Source organism: Pygocentrus nattereri, chromosome 10, assembly GCF_015220715.1.
Source record: "Pygocentrus nattereri isolate fPygNat1 chromosome 10, fPygNat1.pri, whole genome shotgun sequence".
NCBI lineage: Eukaryota > Metazoa > Chordata > Actinopteri > Characiformes > Serrasalmidae > Pygocentrus > Pygocentrus nattereri.
The window spans coordinates 30,973,001-30,990,069 of NC_051220.1; the positions used below are offsets into that span (position 1 = coordinate 30,973,001).

The 17,069-nt window shown below is 39.5% G+C and overlaps 1 protein-coding gene across 4 annotated transcripts in view; it reads left to right on the forward strand.

Annotated features, from left to right (window-relative positions):
• The first annotated feature begins 878 nt into the window (after positions 1-878).
• fermt2 (fermitin family member 2) overlaps positions 879-17,069 on the forward strand; it is a 43,062-nt gene continuing 26,871 nt past the window's right edge. For all 4 annotated transcript variants that reach the window (XM_017690913.2, XM_017690914.2, XM_017690915.2 and 1 more), the window contains exons 1-2: positions 879-1,116; positions 2,591-2,748. In XM_017690913.2, coding sequence (XP_017546402.1) covers positions 2,592-2,748 — 157 coding nt within the window. In that variant the 5' untranslated portion in view covers positions 879-1,116; position 2,591. The remainder of the gene's footprint in view (positions 1,117-2,590; positions 2,749-17,069) is intronic.

Consider the following 17,069-nt stretch of genomic DNA (forward strand, 5'->3'; position numbering starts at 1 on the left):
AGGTGCAATCTGTTTTATTGGACCGTGGCCTGCACATGAGCTCTATGTTTTTGTGTTGTAAATTAGTTTTGTATTCTTTATTATTATGATTATTATTATTAATAAAATCATTTCAAATTAACCACAGGCTATATTGGACTGCTGCAGTAAGATGTAGCACATTTTTTTTCACATTTGCTATGCTTGAGAGAAATAAGAGAGAGAAATGGACATACAAGCGCAAGAAGATAACAGGAATTGTTCATTACCCACATAAGGCTTAGGAAAGAACACAGTGTACAGGTTTGGTTACATATAACCAGCTTCAATTTTTTTTCTTCATTATTTTTTTTTTTATTATCCCCGTGTAATGATTAAAATAAGTTCATCTTCCCTGATAACGACTATATAGCCCACAGCTAATCTCCAGCTATGCTAATCCAGTGCTTACTACACCAGCAGGCCGCTTTTCAGACGATTAATTGTGTCTAAATCCTAAAAAGAACAGTGTTGTTTTCCTCCTGCTCACAGTCGAGCAACACTAGCATTATTCCCATAAAAGGTAGTCTGTTATAGTGGTCAATAAACGCTGCCTCACAGGCCAGTGCAATAGCCCATGATGACTTTGGACCTCTCACAGAGTAAACACATGATAACATAACATAATTTAAAATATTGCAAATTAGGAGAGGAACAACAATAAAAGATATAAAACTCCAGTCACCGCTCTCTTCAGAGAAGACTAGCCTTCAGTGCGAAGATGCTAAAGTGAGGAGGGGGTGAGGGGAAGTGAGCGTTAGAAAGGAAAAGTAGGATTGGAGCACGGAGTGACGTTATCTGGTGGAGAGAGGGAGGGAGAGAGCGAGCGAGCGAGCGAGAGAGAGAGAAAAAGGGAGAGACAGGGTGAGAGAGGGTGAGAGAGGGACGACCGGCCGCTGGACTCCATTAGCTTAAACCCTCAGGAGGTCTTAGTTTTGAGGGACTTGAGCTGGAGCGATCCTTTTGGAAATTTTCTCCATGATAGAATTGAACCCATGATTTAAAGAAAAGGAAGAGAAGAAAGTGAAAAGTGTTCAATTCTCGCGACGTTGGAAGTTGAAGCGGCACTTGTGGATTTGGTTTAGCGTGCTGGTGAAGGTGAGTTGAGCGTCATTGTAGCTTAAAACATTTGTCGCAGTTTTCAGAAGCGCAGGGCTCGTTCACTGAACAATGACCGGAGATATAACGTTACTTAGACAAATAGAAGTACCTCTTCCTCCGGTTCCTCGCTCTTTATGGGCAGAGAGCTAAATATAACTTCAAAACGCTGTTTCTGTTGCGGGGACAAACCCGCTCGCTTCCCGCTGAGCGGAGTATTCATGAGGAGTTCAGTGTGGAGCTGCTTACGCAATCAACCATCTTCCTCCCTTTAGCTTTACCGTTAGTTAACATATCAGGTCAGGCCTCGCAGGTGAACAGGCCCTGGACACGTTTAGCACTTTTTCGACCGACCTTTGTTTCGTTACCCCGTCTGTCCTTTCGTTCTTCATTCATGGACCAGTTTTACTTTGTCGAGTCCTCGTATTCACACAAAACTAACGCAGCTAGTCCAGTAGGGTGTATATCAGTCACTCGTAGCACTGTTTCAGCTTTATTTGTCTTTGTTTATGAATACTGAACCTTACAGTCTCACTGTGGAGAGCTTCAGTGTAAAAGCCTTTTGAGGTACAGCAGTATAAAACTAGCTATGTGAGTCAGCTTTAACTTAAAAAAAAGAGTTGGTAGTGAAGCGAAATGATGACCCCAGTCCGAGCTCAAGTGCTAAGTTCCCTACAGAACTGCTGTGGAGCTTAATACGTACAGCATCTATCAGCTTGGGAGCTGAACTGAAACTGAAGGGACTGATAGGCATATTTCTCTTCTCTGTTTGGGGTCCTTTTGTGTCCTAACTTTTGTCCCCCAAAGATCCGTAGTTATATTGTCATTCATACTGTACTTGTGTTGGCATTTCCTTTTTAAAGCTGGGCTGAAATGCATAAGCTTGAAAGTGAGGTGGGAGCAAAGCAGTATTCCCGTATTCCATAAGTTAAGACCAGGTTTCTTTCTTGATTAGGATGATCTTACTGACAATGCAACTACTCTGAAGAGCTTGATGAATACAGGCCTGAGTGCAGCCACCAGTGCAACGTAATGGAAAAGGAATAGCTAAATATGAAAGATCAAAATAGATCTGAGGAATTACTGTCTTTACAACTGTACTAGTACATGTATTATGGCTATTTATCATTTAAAAAAAGCTCAAATGTGCAACCCAATGTTGCTGTAGCTCCTCTGCTCCAAAGTCTTTTGCTGCCAACAGGACAGAGTTTAAAAAAAAAAGACCTAAATATGAGGGTTTCTTGTGTAACTAACGAAGAGAAAAAACATTGATTTCCTTACGAATATGCTATATCATAACTGTTATGATGCTTCATCACAGCTTCATTACAAATATGCTTCATCATAACTGCTGTCATTTAAAAGTACGAATCAGCCATGACGTTACTGAAGCTCCTCCGTTCAGAAGCTTTTTGCCAACTGGAACGTGACTTGGTTTCTAGTATGAAACACTGATTACAGTCTGTTTCGAAAGGATGGCGCTGGATGGTATACGGATGCCCGATGGCTGCTATGCCGATGGGACTTGGGAACTGAAGATGCATGTGACTGACCTCAACAAGGACGTGTCTTTGAGAGTCACCGGTGAAATTCATATCGGCGGAGTTATGCTGAAGCTTGTCGAGAAACTTGGTAAGCACTCCCTTTCTACCCCCCACCCAAAGCTGCTGTTGACTATTAGTCAGTAATGTAGCTAGTATTTTGTTGTGAAATACTCTCAGCCTTATAGCACAGTTAATTAACCTGGACCTTTAGCTGTGCGCCATGGCTGTTCATTCACAGTTCAAGGAGTTGAAGACACATTACTGAAGCTTCTTCGGTCCTGTTCTGCATTGTGGTGTGTTAGCCATTGTATGTGAGGCCCTATGGATGATGTGATCAGCAGTTCTGTACATTAAAGGCCATTTTTCTTACTGTGAAATGTCATAGGCCTGTGCTGTTGCCTTATTTTGTGTCCTCTGTGATTAAAAACTGAGCATAATTGAGGCCTTTAGCTATTCCTTGTAGTCCTCTAGTGAGGCTTGGCTCATATAGAGATCTGTATATTGCAGAATAGGCAATTCTTTGCCCCACAAAACTGTAGTCACCTTGTCAGTGAGTAATTTTGCAGTTATTGACAAACTTGTATAACCTGTTGATGGAATATTGTTAAAAAATGGGGGGGAAAAAATGAGCATACAAAAGTTTTGATGTAGTAACAATGCCATTTTGATATTGAGAGGGTTTTTCAAGTATTGAATGGTTGATTGTGCTATTAATATAATAGTAATATATTTCCAGATGGATTGTTGTTTGAATCTTATACTGGTGGTCTTCTCTATTGTTTGGCAAGCACACTTTAACCCTGTTATTGAGTTTAACTAACTAAGTTAGAGAAAAACTTGCAGTTACTCTGGTCCATAGTTCAGCATATGTTATAGCCTTTAATGTACTTTCTGCACGTACCTTGCCAACCACAGGATGTTTCCCTGGACTTGTGAACCAACCCCCAGTAAAGTTGTATGTCAGACAGAGTATGCTGGACTAGAACCCATGGCAATTATTAACCCTTAAGAGGAAGCCCTTGCGAAGTCTGTAAGCTCTTGACTGTATGCATAAAAGTACAGTCCACTACTCCCGAGTAAAACCTGTTTTTTTTCCTCTTTGCTATTTTTAACTACAAAGAAAAGCACAAGAAGGCAGTGACCACTGGGACATTCTTCTACTGATGTGACACATTTGATGCCAAACCTTGATAAGATAATGTAGTCTTAGCCAAGTTCACGCATGGTTGTTAACAAATGTGGAAAAAGCACTTGCGTTTAAATCTAATGAATGTAGATGACCAATATGCTGTAGTGACGTATATCTGTATATTTTTAGGGTCTTTGAAATGTTTTTCTGCATATGTGCTGTAGTCAGTGTAATGTGGGCCTAGATGGGGATAAAAGTTGACAAATAGAAATTGAAAGTATCTGTGGCTCATTATGGAGTTCAGCGCGCTTCTTTGAGGAAACAAACTGTCAGAGCAAGGACACTATGGTCATGCACAAGAGGGTTCACTGACCCAGTAAGGCACTTATGATTTAGTAGGATAGTTTGTAGTGGAAAGTCCTTTGTCCGCTCCCAGAGCTTCCAGCTACTGACCTTGTTTTAATCTCTCCCTCCCCCCTCGGTGACATTGCACATATAAGAACAGGCACCTCTAAATTGTTCTCAAGTGATTGCTGTCACGTGTTCTTCTGGACGGTGTGATAGGTGGATAGTGGTCAGGTGACTTTTGTCAGATGCCTTTCTTTTGTTAAGAGTCTTTTTGTGCCCTTGTGAGATTGCTTTTAGAAGTTTGTCCAGCCTGCTGGTGTTTGATGAGACACACACAGCAGCAAACACCTATGGCATGCACGCTGTCTGCCTGCAATGTCACTGAATGTCCTTCAAACTATTAAGGACTGAACTAGGCCACAGTTTTACTGTACTGTAGTATGTCTTTTTATCCTGTTGCAGAATGACTGATGTGGGGTGATTTGTCTATACTGGTATTGTACTATACAGTTGGCAGTATTATTGGTATCTGCAGATATTTGCTTTAAAAATTATTAGTCATTAGAGAGATTAGATGATTAGTATTTAGCTGATTTTCTGCAGATCATTTAGGCATCGCTGAGCTGCTATGCTTAAACATTTATATTTTATTCATTTTACTGCACTTGTAACTTGTAATTGTTTGGTTTCTCTGTAATACTAATCCAGGTGGATCTAGTGGCAGTTTATACATTTTATAAATCGTAGTTGTCTAAAAAGTAAACAGGATAAAAACTAGGCTGATTGGACAAATAGAAATGCTAAAAAATTGCTTGGAATAAAATATCTCTGCCTTAACTTATGTCAAAGGTAAAGCAAGTTTTTGCCTTTTCCTGTAAAACTACCATTTTGTAGATACTTTTTTGGACCATGAGGATAAGTGTATATATACATGGAAAAATATTTAATATTGGCGTCAGCCCACAGTTCCCATATCAGTGCTTTATTAATTTTTAGTTTAAATGATGTTAGTGCATATGGAAGATTGTATCCACAGTAACATTCTGTTCCGTAAGATAACATGTCCTTGATTCTATACTGTGTAAGGTTGCCTTTGTAGACATTTGATCAGATTTGGCATACTCTCAATATTAAGTTCTGTTACAGTTATAGAATAGGCACATTAATTTTATTCATTTAAAATGAAATATTTACTTGTTAATGTGATACTGTGATATTACTGTGTTGAATTTTATCAGTGTCCCCATTTGCAGTCCACAGCTGTAGCATCTTTCATACATCCTTTTGCATCCTGTGCTAGTTCTCTGAGCTTTACCTCTGAAAGTCTTAATGGATTAAAATGTGAATGCCAGGAAAGTACTTTATTGATTATGCTGGTCATTTCCACAAGATCTTTTTTAGAGAGTGCTTTTTTTAATGTTAATGATCAGAAACATCAACCACTTGCAGTACCATGTGTTATTCAGACATTTCCATCCTCAGTTCCAGCTGTTCTGCCACGCTGTATGGTCTATTAGTGGCCTTGTCTTTGATATGCAGTCTGTTGCATGACTTTGGCTTATGTTTTATGAATTGATTCGTCCTCTGAGGCAGGGTCCTCTTTGAACACTTGCAGCTGAAATCTGCAGAATACTGAAGAGTGAACTGAGACATCATAAAAAGGAGCTGGGCATATTTTGTAAAGGCACTGTGTGCACTCAGTGTGAATATCTGTTATTGGGTGAATCTGCACTGTGTCTGTGATTGAGTAGTCTCCTCTTGTGAGAATTTGAATAAGAAAAGGGCACTTGTTTGTGAAATAATAGAGAGATTAGAATGACATCAGAGAAAGAACATAAAAAGGGAGGCATTTATTAGAGTCTGCTTTTTGAGCCTTTTGCTGTTGAGTCAGCTGCAGTTTGTTCTGACTGTTTGCCAAGCTTTCATTAGCAAGAAAGGCAAGTAATGTGAATATGGTTGGGGTGAGTTAATCTGTTAACCCTGTGTGTGTGTTGTGCTGAACATATAGACAGGGATCTATTGGGAGGGAAAGGGTTTTTTTTCCGGAGGGGGTTAGGCCCCTGCTGTGACGTGAGATGCTCTAATAGAATTCCATAAAAGTCTTCTGTTGAACAGGAAATGACTTCCAGAGTTTGGCATGTTCCCTGGATGCTGCCGTCATCACAGTATTTTCTGCTGCCTGCTCAGGCCGCAGGTCCTCTCCGGTTTTTGGCTTGTCGTGAGGGGCTCCTTTTTTAGACCTGAGTGCTATTTTTCCAAATGTTGAGTAATTGTTGTCTTTTAAGATCTGACCTGTAATAAAATCTAGTCTTCTGGGTAAACATGGCTGCTAAAAGATTTTAGAAAGAGCAGTTATTTATTAAAAATTAAAGCCACTGACTAGAATAGGCTGCTTGTGTGTAATTTACTCTGACATGCTCATATCACTGAAATTCTGTAGTGAGGGTAAGATGGCCCACCGTCGACAATGGAGCAGGGGCTTTCAAGGAAATGGACGTCATTTAGGTCAGGATGTAAGAGTTCCTGTGTTGTGTTTTTTTTTTTTTTTTTTTTTTTTTTTTTTTTTGTCAACTTCCATGTTTTAGGGGGTTTTGGAGCTTGTATGCCTTCCCAGAATTCTTTCTAGATTTAGTGTACATTTACGGGATGATAATGGGAAAACTGGGGGTGTCTTGTTTTACAGTGAGCAAGTAACTGAATCGAAAGAAGGATGTGATTCATTTTGCATGATGCTCATGTCTCACTTTGTTCTAAAATGATTCATGTCTTTTAATTTATGTCTGTCCTTCATTGTCACTAGGATGTGGTTCTTTTAGGTGATCTATAAGGCGGAATGATACTGCTGCGTCTTCACGACGCTCTAATCTATTATACAGGAAGTAGTTAGGCTAAGTAGGAGCCCTTCCCTCTGCAGAGCTTTCCTGTTGCACTGATCAAATCCGGCTGTGATTTAACGTTTTCCTGCAGCTCTGTGGCTTACTCGCTCAGACTGCACCCTTCTGCCTGTAAAAACAATAACATGGCTACTTTCTGTGCAGTTAGCTTTGTTACAAATTGTGGCCTAAAACTCAAGAGCAGATGTGTTGAAGGACTTTAAATTCCTAAAATGTCTGATATTTCTTGGCCTTATTCTCTAACTAATTATCATCAGTTTTTCTAGGTTTTATTACCAGTTCCAGTTTTCCATTAAGCTGCAGAGTTTGATGTTTACACAGTTGTTTGCTGTAATGGCCAATCAGACTTGCAAATGACAGACCGTGTCCTGTTGCAGCCTCAGACTCCCCTGCTGGACGTCTCCACCCAAAATGAAACCTCCTACCTTCTTTTCAGCAGGCAAAGCTCCAAAAGAAAAGCTAGATGATGACATTTATAATTGTGAGACACATCAGAAAGAAAGATGGCTATCTGCAGATATCTTTCATCTGTTCCACTGTTTGTTCTACCTTCTGGCATTGATCTGTAACTGTGATATAATATGTAGTGCCATTGTAAGATTGCAGCCCTAGCATATAATTATAATATATAATATATAATTTATTAATAATAAAATGCCCTTCAGGGTGAAAAGCTAATATGTACTGTGAAAACCAAACCTGCTGCATACTGAGTGAAAGTTCTGTACTCTTGGGCAAATTTACATGGATATGCTACTGTGTACTTTGTCTGTGGAAAAATGTCCACCGTGAACCAGCCACTTCTTTTGATTAACTTATTACATAATAACAAGCAGAGTTGCAGTATCTCACAACAGACGTGAGAGTAAAGAAATATGAGATACAGCAGAGCTGCTGTACAAATGGTAATTGCTAGACTGCTTAATCAGAAAGAATGTCTCTACATTCTGCTGTGCAGTGACACATGCACTGAATTAGAGTAGTCATCTTTGAATTGTTAGTCAGAAATGGGTTCATTCAGAACTTGTGAAATCTGTGAGGTGGACTGTTCTGTCCTTGTTTTCACCAGCGTATCCCTGTAGATATCTTGGGTTGCAGTATCCGTGAACTAGTATCTGGGTAAAGCCAGGCAGACTTAACTGGTTTTGGGATGGCCGATCCTCCTGGATCCAACTGGCTCCCCAGCTAATCTCCAGGCTGCAGCACATGGAGTTTGGGCCTGTGCAGTACCTCCAGAGGAGCTTTAAGCTTAACCAGAAGCAGTGTTCTTCCCTCTGGTGTGTGCTGTTTTTTTTCCTGCTTGATCAGGTTAAGGGAATCATTGCATGTGCCCTCAGGGAGTTTTGAGTGTCTCAAAATAAGATCAGAGGGACTGTTATTGATCAAGAGTCCTCTTTAGATGACCATGACCCCCGGTATCCTTTATCACATGTCCTAGCTGAGGAAGGAGATGGCTTGGGTTTTTTTGAAAGTCATTGTATTATACAGATTTTGGTCCATTCTCAAGATCAGAGTTGGATAAATTGATTTTGGCTTTTGCTGGATCATGAAAATTTAGTATTGGGCTGACTAATATTTCATGACTCAGTCCAGTGGCTATTGGTGGTGCACTGACTACAGAGAACCCGAATGCTTTGTCGAAGTTGTAGAGTAGTTCATGACCTTCTGATTGTATACCCTCAGCAGGATGTTAGCTTTGTGTTTAGGGCTAACCGTGTATGAGGGAGGCTTGTATGTGGAAGAGATGGAACTTGATCTTCTGTGTATCTACTGATGTTTTGGCCTGCAGAGTCAAAGTGTCTCTTGAGAGATCTATTTCGTGTCTGTAGCCTTATGTAGCCATGGGCAAGAAATATGACTTGTCTGGAAAGTTTTAGCTAATCTGAAGTAACAGGAGTAACTCTGGCCCAGATACTTGGCAGTCGTGGTTATCATTTTTTGTGTGCTTTTCCAGATTTTGCATACCTGACTTTGTAGATATTAAAGCTATTAAGGATGATGGACATGAGATTTGGATTTTTGGGTTCAAATGTTAGACCTGTTATTCTGGTTTGTCAGTCATTATCGTGGTATTTTTTTCAGAAGTAATTCATTGCTTCTGCTTGTGTCAGACTTATTAGTGCAGTGGATGTGATCGATGTATCACCTATTTGTATGGCTTGCACGCATAATTCGAATACTTGAATATTCATGTTTCATTGATATTTTTTACTCTAATTAGTAATCTAAAGGCAGAGGCATTTAGATTAAATGTATGGAATATATGAAATATGGCATATTTGTGCCAGGCGTCCATGTCACCTCACCTCAGAGCACAGTGGCATGGACAATTAGAAAAATGCTCACTGCAAAATTTGCAAGAAGGCACAACAGGTTTGATGAAACACCTCAAGTATTTAAGTATTTTTCTTAAACCTCAGAACTGTTCACAGCTTTGTACTCTTGAGTGTGTGTAGATTCTGTTCTAACTTGAGAACAAATCCCAAATAGGAAAACATTGGTGAATATAATTGGTGAAATTAATTGGTCAAACTGCATGAGTTGGCTTTAAGAAGAAATGTTATCTCAGGAACGCCTGGTGAATGAGACCCAAAGATTGGTTTTTATCAGATGGATGACTAAAAGAGCTTCAAATACTATTGTTTCTAAGGGTGTTTTTGAGAACAAGTACTTAAGTAGCCTACTTGTCCGGAAATGGCAATTAGTAAATAAAGCCTGTGAAATGTTTATCCGGCCAGACCTACTCACGTTACTTGATGAATAAGATCTTTATTTGACAGTTTTTTGTTAAGTGACCCTTATTAGTCCCACAACGGGGAAATTTCACCTCTGCATTTAACCCATCCGTAAAGTGAAACACCACATACACACTAGTGAGGACACACACGCTAGGGGGCAGTGAGCACACTTGCCCGGAGCGGTGGGCAGCCCTATCCGCAGCGCCTGGAGAGCAGTTGGGGGTTAGGTGCCTTACTCAAGGACAACTCGGTGATGTACTCTCGGTTCTGGGGATCAAACTGGGGATCGAACTGGCGACCTTCCAGTCACAAGGCCGGTTCCCTAAACTCCAGCCCACGACTGCCCTGCGCTGTTGCCAGTGTTGCCTTTTTTTGTTATATAAGTTTTCTGTGCTTGTGTGCATTGCAGACAGCTCCACTAATGTCATTATGTTGCGTGACACAGGACTCAAGATGTCCTCTAGTTGATTTCATGTGTAACTAATTGTCTGACAGAACAAAACGTTACCTTGTCATCATCTAGGCTGTCAGTATTTACCTGACCCTTTGCATCAGAGAGATAAAGCTTGTATAACATGGTATGTTAATTCAAACAGACAGCACATGAAATGCTGTCCATTCAAAATGTGCTGGTCTTTATTTTCCATCAAAACACAGTACGTGCAGTGGTACATTAGTGTGTGAGCAGTCGCCAGGGAAACACGGTCACACAGCATGACTAACATGCAGATTTGATCAGTTAATGCCAAACTTTAACCCCTACTCTAGTGTCCATGTGTGTTTGTGTGCTTATGATTGATGTGCTCTTTGGAGCAGTATGAATGCATTTGGCTAGACGAGAAATGCTTAGTGGAATTAATTTGTAGGGCTGTAGTGTTATTGCCACTGCCCTTTGTGCTTTTTCAGCTTTTTGCTGTCCTTGTTTGTCATGTTCATCATTGATCTAGTCTTATAAGTAGCTCGGGTCAATATTTCTTCAAGGAAAGACTGCATGCATTTGGGAAGTCGTCTGAACTAAAGTGCACTGGCGATGCTTCCAATTGATCTGCAATGGTTAATCAATAATGAGCATTTCAGTTGTTGACTTTCTATCCACGTTCCAGAGTTTTGCTACTGCTGCTAGCTTCTTCAAACACTTAACTCTTTTTTTTTTTTGTACATTTTGTACATTTGGATGGGACCCTTGGAACTCAGCTGCACAAACAGCTCTTTCAAGCCACCAGTAGCTATAGGTAATTATCAGCGTGATGGCTTTTTGGCCTTGGTTCATGCAGTACTCCTCAGTGTTGTGTAGTGCCCCTCCCCCACATCCTGGCCTTCATAAACATGCTCTGTCCCAGTGTAAACAGTGAGGAGACACTGGCGTGCTGGCAGGAGGGTGGAAGCCTGGCCTCCCCTAATCAGTTCAGGTTCCACCACTGAGCAACTTTCGACTCCTCTGCCTTCAAATCTCTCCAAGGGTTCAGTGAAGAAAGTGGCTGTGTTTGCTTTGTAAACATTAGATACTTTCAAGTATTTATTTATTTTTTTTCCCGGGAAAGCAATTTTCTTTTTATCCATTTTTTTTCACCACTCATTCCTCAATATTTCATCAAACTAAACTTTTTGTTGTTTAAAAAAAAGCAGCTAGGGCTGAAAAATATGGTGAGATATACCTAATTGCGATTTTTCAAGCTAATATTGGAAACTGTGATTTATTTTCTATAAATTAAAATCCAGACTAGTTTACTTGGACTGAAACCAGCCTGTAATTCTTTTAGGCTGAGTGTTTTAATGCTGAACTCTTGACTGCCATTTAGGTCTAGTTGTGTTGTCATGTACACAACAAATGAGTGTTCCTCTACAGGCAGATCTGTGTTGTAAGATTAATTTAAGTCACTTAAAGCTTGAGACAAAGTTGCTGATAATGTAGGCTACAATTAAAAAAATCCATGAGCTTTAAATTGCATTTTCAATATGAAAACAATCATTTGGCCCCAAAAGCATCCTTACTTTTGTATGTTTAAGCATTTTTAATGGCAAAGCAACAGTGTTGCCACTGTGTTATTGATTATTTGAATAATAATTGGTTCATATCCCTATAGGAAAAGATATAAGCTTCAGTATGATGTGTATATCCAGTACTTCTAAAATATTTTGTATAAACCAAACAAAATAGTTTTAAGAAGGATTTTTTTTTCTATCTACTACTAGGTTGCTGTTTTTGCTGTGGCATCAAATGCCCCCCCCCCCCATGCTACTGATTCCAGTTCAACCATATAGCAACAACACTGTGTGACATTTATTAATAAGACCTTTATATTTGATTTAAACATAATATTTTAATGCCTTGGACATGGTACACACTTAATCATGAGTCTAGGGTAAGTAAATGGTGCTACACAGAACCATAAGCACTGAAATAACCCTTTACATAATGTTCTTTAGATTGATGGAGAATGTGCTCTGGATGGAACCTTTTTTAAAAGTGTCAACATTTTCAAAAAGGTTCTATTTCGAACAACATAAAACAAATCAACCTGACAACCTTTAATGATGTTTCTGCACTAATGAGCCATATCAGTTCATAAGCATTGACTATCAAAACAGCCTTTAAATAAGAAGAAACCCTGCTTTGTGAGACAGGTCATTTGTGTCTGCCGTTTGCTTTTATAGTCTACAGACTGTCAGTCTTGGTCAGAAGCTCAACCCTGGTTGGTTCAAGAGCTGTTTATCATCCAAAGGTGTGCATGACAGTTTGCAGTGGTGATCTAGCTTGGCAAAAGTGATCCACTATTGTTAGAAAATCCAAGATTAAACTGATCTGAGCTTTTAATGAAGAAGAAATCCTGCTTTGTGAGACGGGCCATTCTGTCTGAAGTTTGCTTTTATAGTTTTTCTGCAGAGCCACAAGGCTAATGTAGCTAAAAAGGAATAGAGTTCTATGTCACCCATAATCTGTGAGGCTAATCTTGTAATCTTCTGTTTATATTGGCTTTGTAGTTCTACTCCAGAACCAAAGCAAACTTTGGACAGTAAACGTATCTTTACTAAATGACTGTTTGGAGGACAAGGAATTGTGTAAATTAGATGTTTTTTGTTTTTTTTTGTTTTGGCAAAGCAAGTGCTTTATATATATTACATATGTAGGCAAGACACACTGTCCTATTTGATACCCACTGCTAGGTTTGCATTAAATATCACTGTGTGCCGCATGCTGTCTCCTTTACTTTGTGTTTTCTTGTTAGAAATCTGCATAATTCTCAGTTTGTATTGCCAGTTAAACGGGTGTGACCTACTGAGATGAGGTGTACTGTGTTTTGATAGTCAGTGCTTATGAATTGATATGGCTCATTAGAAGCAGAGAAGATATAATGCATGGACGTACATTCCCCTCAACGTGGACTGTGCCTCCCACGTGTATGTAGAGGTCATAAAATCTCCCTCCCTTTCTGCGGCACCAGCTCTGCATTCAGTGCACCCAATTACTTAGCCCTGCTTTCATTTAGCTACAGCATTACGTCATCCGCTGGCAGCCTGTATTTTTAGCCAGTAGATACCATTGGCCTGCCGCAGATTGAATTACCAGCCTTTATTCAGGCTGTTTGATAGATGACGTCTGGTCTATCCCCCCTCGGTGCACATCTTGGGGTGGGGATTGAAGTGGAGACCATCGGAGAATATGTCAGGGGCTGTGGGGACTCCATCATGAATGTATTTATTTGGTCCTCTGTGTTCTACTGCTGAACATATTGGTGAAGACTGATTCTAATACCTTTGCTAGAGTAGAATTTAAGTGGTCCTGGTAAGAGCTTCTGATGGAGCATTTCTTTCCCGCAGAATATCTCCATTTTTTTAGCCCAGTTCAGCCGAAGGACAACCCAGATAACATGCGGATGTGTGATAGTAGATCGGTTTATGATGAACTTTGATGCTGTGTAGAGATGAGGCAACTCCAACCATGTTCATGTGCTTCTCTAGTGTTAAACAAAAGCATCAAGACCATTTATTGTAATGGCTTGTTCAGCGAGGGAGCCACATGTAGCATGACACCAGTAGTGACGTTACATTTTGCTTTAAAAATGATAGTATAGACATTTTTAAATAGCGTTTAAATGTAAGTTTAAAGAAATACTATAATAATGAATAGGCAGTGCAGGAGGAGCTTCTAAGAGCTATATTATAGGGGTGGTTCACTGTGGGATGCTGGTCAGAGCACAGATGCAGAGGAGTTAATTCTCTGTCCTTTTAATCACAGAGTCAGCAACCTGGGAGGCAGTCGACAGTGTTTGAGCACATATACGAGTTTATAACGGTAAAACTATTAGAGGACTGCAAAATGTTCGTGCCATATACATCACACACAGAGCTGAACAACTTGTGGAGAATATCTAATTGCATTTGCTCTGACTAATATTGTGAATGCAATTTAAAGGCTATTTTTGGACTTGAATGTAGGGCGCCTGACTGCCAGGTCACTAGCTTACACATTCACATCAATTTAACATTGTAATTTTGATTTGAAAACAGTGAATTGTTCAGCCCTTCATACAACACAGTAACATCGTCTATTAAGCCTTTAACAGCACCACAGCCCGAAGCAGCTCTTCAAACACTTGACCAAAATGCTATCAGCTAAGTGTTGATGCAGGATACGCCCAAAAAATTCACTACGACTAATTGAAACTAACTTGAGGACACAGTTAACAAGCGTCATCCAGGCCTGGTTTGTAAAGGATGCTCACTTCATTCATCCACACAACAGCAGACAGTAATCTAAGGAATGAACTTCACTCTCTGCCCAGTTCCTCCTGTGCATGCAACATGCAGAATGGACCAGAGTGCAACGCTTTTTCTCCAACACAGCCATTTATATATTACATTATACATTTATATATTACATATATACATTGAGTGCAATTAGGTTTACTTGTGCATAAACATACTTGTGCATATTAAGAGTGTGTATGTATGTATGTATGTATGTATGTATGTGATATGGCCATCTCCCTATGGATGCATATATTACCACGAGCTTATCTACAAAATGATACAGCATAAGCATTTGAACACCGCCCTAGTAAGTAAGCATCTTTTAGGCTCACATGCACTGCTTACTTATCACATTTACTTTGCTACAGATGGGGGTGGGCAATATGCCAAAAATATTATGACAATACATTTTTTCAGTTCACAGTATGCATCACAATACTTTGTTACAGAGACCATAGTAGTGCTACGGTTTGCTATGCTAAATCCAATTTAAACGGGTATAATTATGCTGTATTTGTAAAGAAACATGCAGCTGGTCAGTTTATGGATGATATCCAGGAAAGACTATTATTCCAAATTTATCAAATTAATAATGGAAAAATTATTTAATGCTATCCACCTCTACAGAACTGCAGAACATCCATTTGTTAACATTATAGTGTTATATTACATAAAGTGAGTACTGGCATTCCTCTTGTCCTCAGAGCTGAAAGATCAGCCTGGAAGATTCACATTTGTTGGGCTAAGTCAGTGGAAAATTTCTCTTTTGAGAAGATTCTGCTTTGCAGGAGGTTTCCTGGCAGTACTGTTGCATGGCGCCTCTTGGTTGATTGACAAGGCTAAATGGCACTATAGTGGGTATTTCCAGTAAGCTGAGATGATGGGTAATGTGGAGGGAGCTTCTATAGCCAGAATGTATATTTGTGTTGCCCCACTCATCTGAATTCACTCGAGGAAACATGTAGTCACAGCATGTCCGAGCTGGTGGTTGCAGAACATAAAGACTGCAAAGATCATGTCCAAACCACACTGTAATATTATGTAGTGTGTGTCACTCTTTTCAGGGTTGCCAGCTATGAATCGGCCTATAGATAATTCCATGTTCCGAAGGAGATCTCCAATTAACCTTTAATTGATTTTTCCTACAGGCTCAGCTATATGTGGTAATTGCCAGCGTTGTAGGAGAAGCAAGCAGTTTCTGCCACCACAGACTGCCTAGAGAATAAGAGGCTGTAGTTTAAATGGAAACACTGTGGTTTAGTGAGCCTTAAGCAGAAAGGTTGGAATGCCAGCAGCATGGAGGAGAAAGTCTGAGTCAGTGTGTTTGAGTCAGGAGCTGGTAGTGTGGAGAGAAGTGGAACTGGGAAGTGGAGAGCATGGGAGTGAGAGAGCAGAGGAGGGTTGGAAACTGGACACTGCTGAGGGAAGTACTAGTCCCTGTGCTGTCCTGGAAGCATGCCTTAGTACTGACATCACTGCTGGAGCAGGAACATCCGCTGCTTCCCCCTCCATTCAGTTATTGTAGACCCATATCAGGTTTATTGCACCATCAGACAGTTTTGTTGGCTCATTTTGAACAGTAATTCATTTATCTGACTACAATTCCATATATGCCTGTGCTTATCCTGATGTCTGTGTGCTATCAGATTAGATTTTTTAAGGGTGATCTGTGGAGTATTTGTTTTTGATGTTGATGCCAGAGGAATTATTATATTTCTTACAATGAACATTTTTTACTTTTGTTGTTTTACTAAAAAGCACCCTTTACTGCTTTATCATCATCATATGGTCTACTTTTGGGCAGAATATGATACACTACAGAAAGTGTTGTGACTCCTGTTTTGTTGCACAATGAAAGAAAAAGAAAATTGCACGTTTATCTGATGGCAGCCGTTTTGATGGTCTACCAGGTCTGTTAGGAATCACACTTTCTCCATAGCTTTTTAAATCTTATTTTCCTTTGATTTTCTTTTTCTTTATGCCAGTACATTTTCTTATATCCCTAATAGTATTTCCTGAAAAATTAATAAATTGAACTTATTGCCCGTTTTGATTGTTTTGCACTGTACTGTATATTAACCCATTAAGAGTAAAAGGGTCCTTGTATGGATGAAAACTTTAGTTTTAACTTTAATGACTATATGTTTTATAGTTGATATTGAATGATTTGTAGAATTTACTGACATATTTTTTTAAACTCATATTTTGTCTCTTTTCATTTTAAGATGAAAAATGGTAGTAAGTCTAGGGTTCAAAGTAAAAGTTGGTGATATGGCCAACGTCTAATCACAGTGCTTCAAGAAATTTTCATGATTTTTTCTGATATCTAAAAATGCTGTCGTCAGACTATGAATAAGTGATTTATATTGCATTCAGTCTAATAAAACATAACCTAATTATGCTCACTGTGTAGTCAAAACATGCAGTTAGGAGGTGTCTAAGTATTTATGGCATCCATGATATGCTCATAAAAACACATTGTGATGTAATTTATCACAATGACAAACATTGTCATATTGCCCAGCCCTAGTTTAAGAGATTAAGTTAA